General features: G+C 61.8%; 1 protein-coding gene across 1 annotated transcript in view; it reads left to right on the top strand.

Annotated features, from left to right (window-relative positions):
- The window catches only part of MINDY1 (MINDY lysine 48 deubiquitinase 1), a gene marked incomplete at both ends in the record, with an annotated part of 3,100 nt that extends 2,154 nt beyond the window's left edge, over nucleotides 1–946 (top strand). Inside the window, 2 exons of the mRNA XM_057388015.1 lie at nucleotides 60–214; nucleotides 809–946. Coding sequence (XP_057243998.1) covers nucleotides 60–214; nucleotides 809–946 — 293 coding nt within the window. The remainder of the gene's footprint in view (nucleotides 1–59; nucleotides 215–808) is intronic.

Here is a 946-nt window from a genome sequence, read left to right as displayed (position 1 = left end):
CTGGCCATTGCTGGCCCCTGCTGGCCCCTGCCAGCCCCAGCGTGTCCCCTGTGTGTCCCCGCTGTCCCCAGGGCTGGTGGCCGAGCAGTTCCTGGAGTCCACGGCGTCCCAGCTGACGTTCCACGGGCTGTGCGAGCTGACGGCGCGGACCCGCGAGGGAGAGATCGGCGTCTTCTTCCGCAACAACCACTTCAGCACCATCACCAAGCACCGGGTGCGCCCCCGACCCGCGAAATGGGGGTGAATGTTAACTGGGAACCCCAAAATGGGGGTGAATGTCCATTGGGATCCCGAAATGGGGGTGAATGTCCATTGGGATCCCGAAATGGGGGTGGATGAGCCCTGGGACCCCTGAAAATGGGGGTGAATGTCCACTGGGACCCCCGAAATGGGGCTGAATGTGCACTGGGACCCCTGAAATGGGGGTGGATGTCCAGTGGGATCCCCAAAATGGGGCTGAGCATCCACTGGGACCCCCAAAATGGGGGTGATTGTCCAGTGGGACCCCTGAAATGGGTCTGAATGTCCACTGGGACCCCCGAAATGGGGGTGATTGTCCAGTGGGACCCCCGAAATGGGGGTGGATGTGAACTGGGATCCCCGAAAATGGGGGTGAATGTTAACTGGGATCCCCAAAAATGGGTCTGAATGTCCACTGGGACCCCGAAAATGGGGGTGAACATCCACTGGGACCCCCGAAATGGGGGTGAATGTCCAGTGGGATCCCCAAAAATGGGGGTGGATGTCCACTGGGACCCCCAAAAATGGGGCTGACCGTCCACCAGTGCTCACTGTCCCCTGTCCCCAGGGCCACCTGTACCTGCTGGTGACAGACCAGGGCTTCCTGCACGAGGAGGGGGTGGTGTGGGAGAGCCTGCACAGCGTGGACGGGGACAGCAGCTTCTGTGACACCGAGTTCCACCTGAGCCACGCCGGGGACAGGGAC

The sequence above is a fragment of the Malurus melanocephalus genome, unplaced genomic scaffold, assembly GCF_030028575.1.
Source record: "Malurus melanocephalus ecotype Western Australia unplaced genomic scaffold, MMel_1.1 scaffold_1492, whole genome shotgun sequence".
NCBI classification, from domain to species: Eukaryota; Metazoa; Chordata; class Aves; order Passeriformes; family Maluridae; genus Malurus; species Malurus melanocephalus.
Note: the sequence above shows the minus strand (reverse complement) of the source record. Positions and strands in the feature narration are given on the sequence as shown.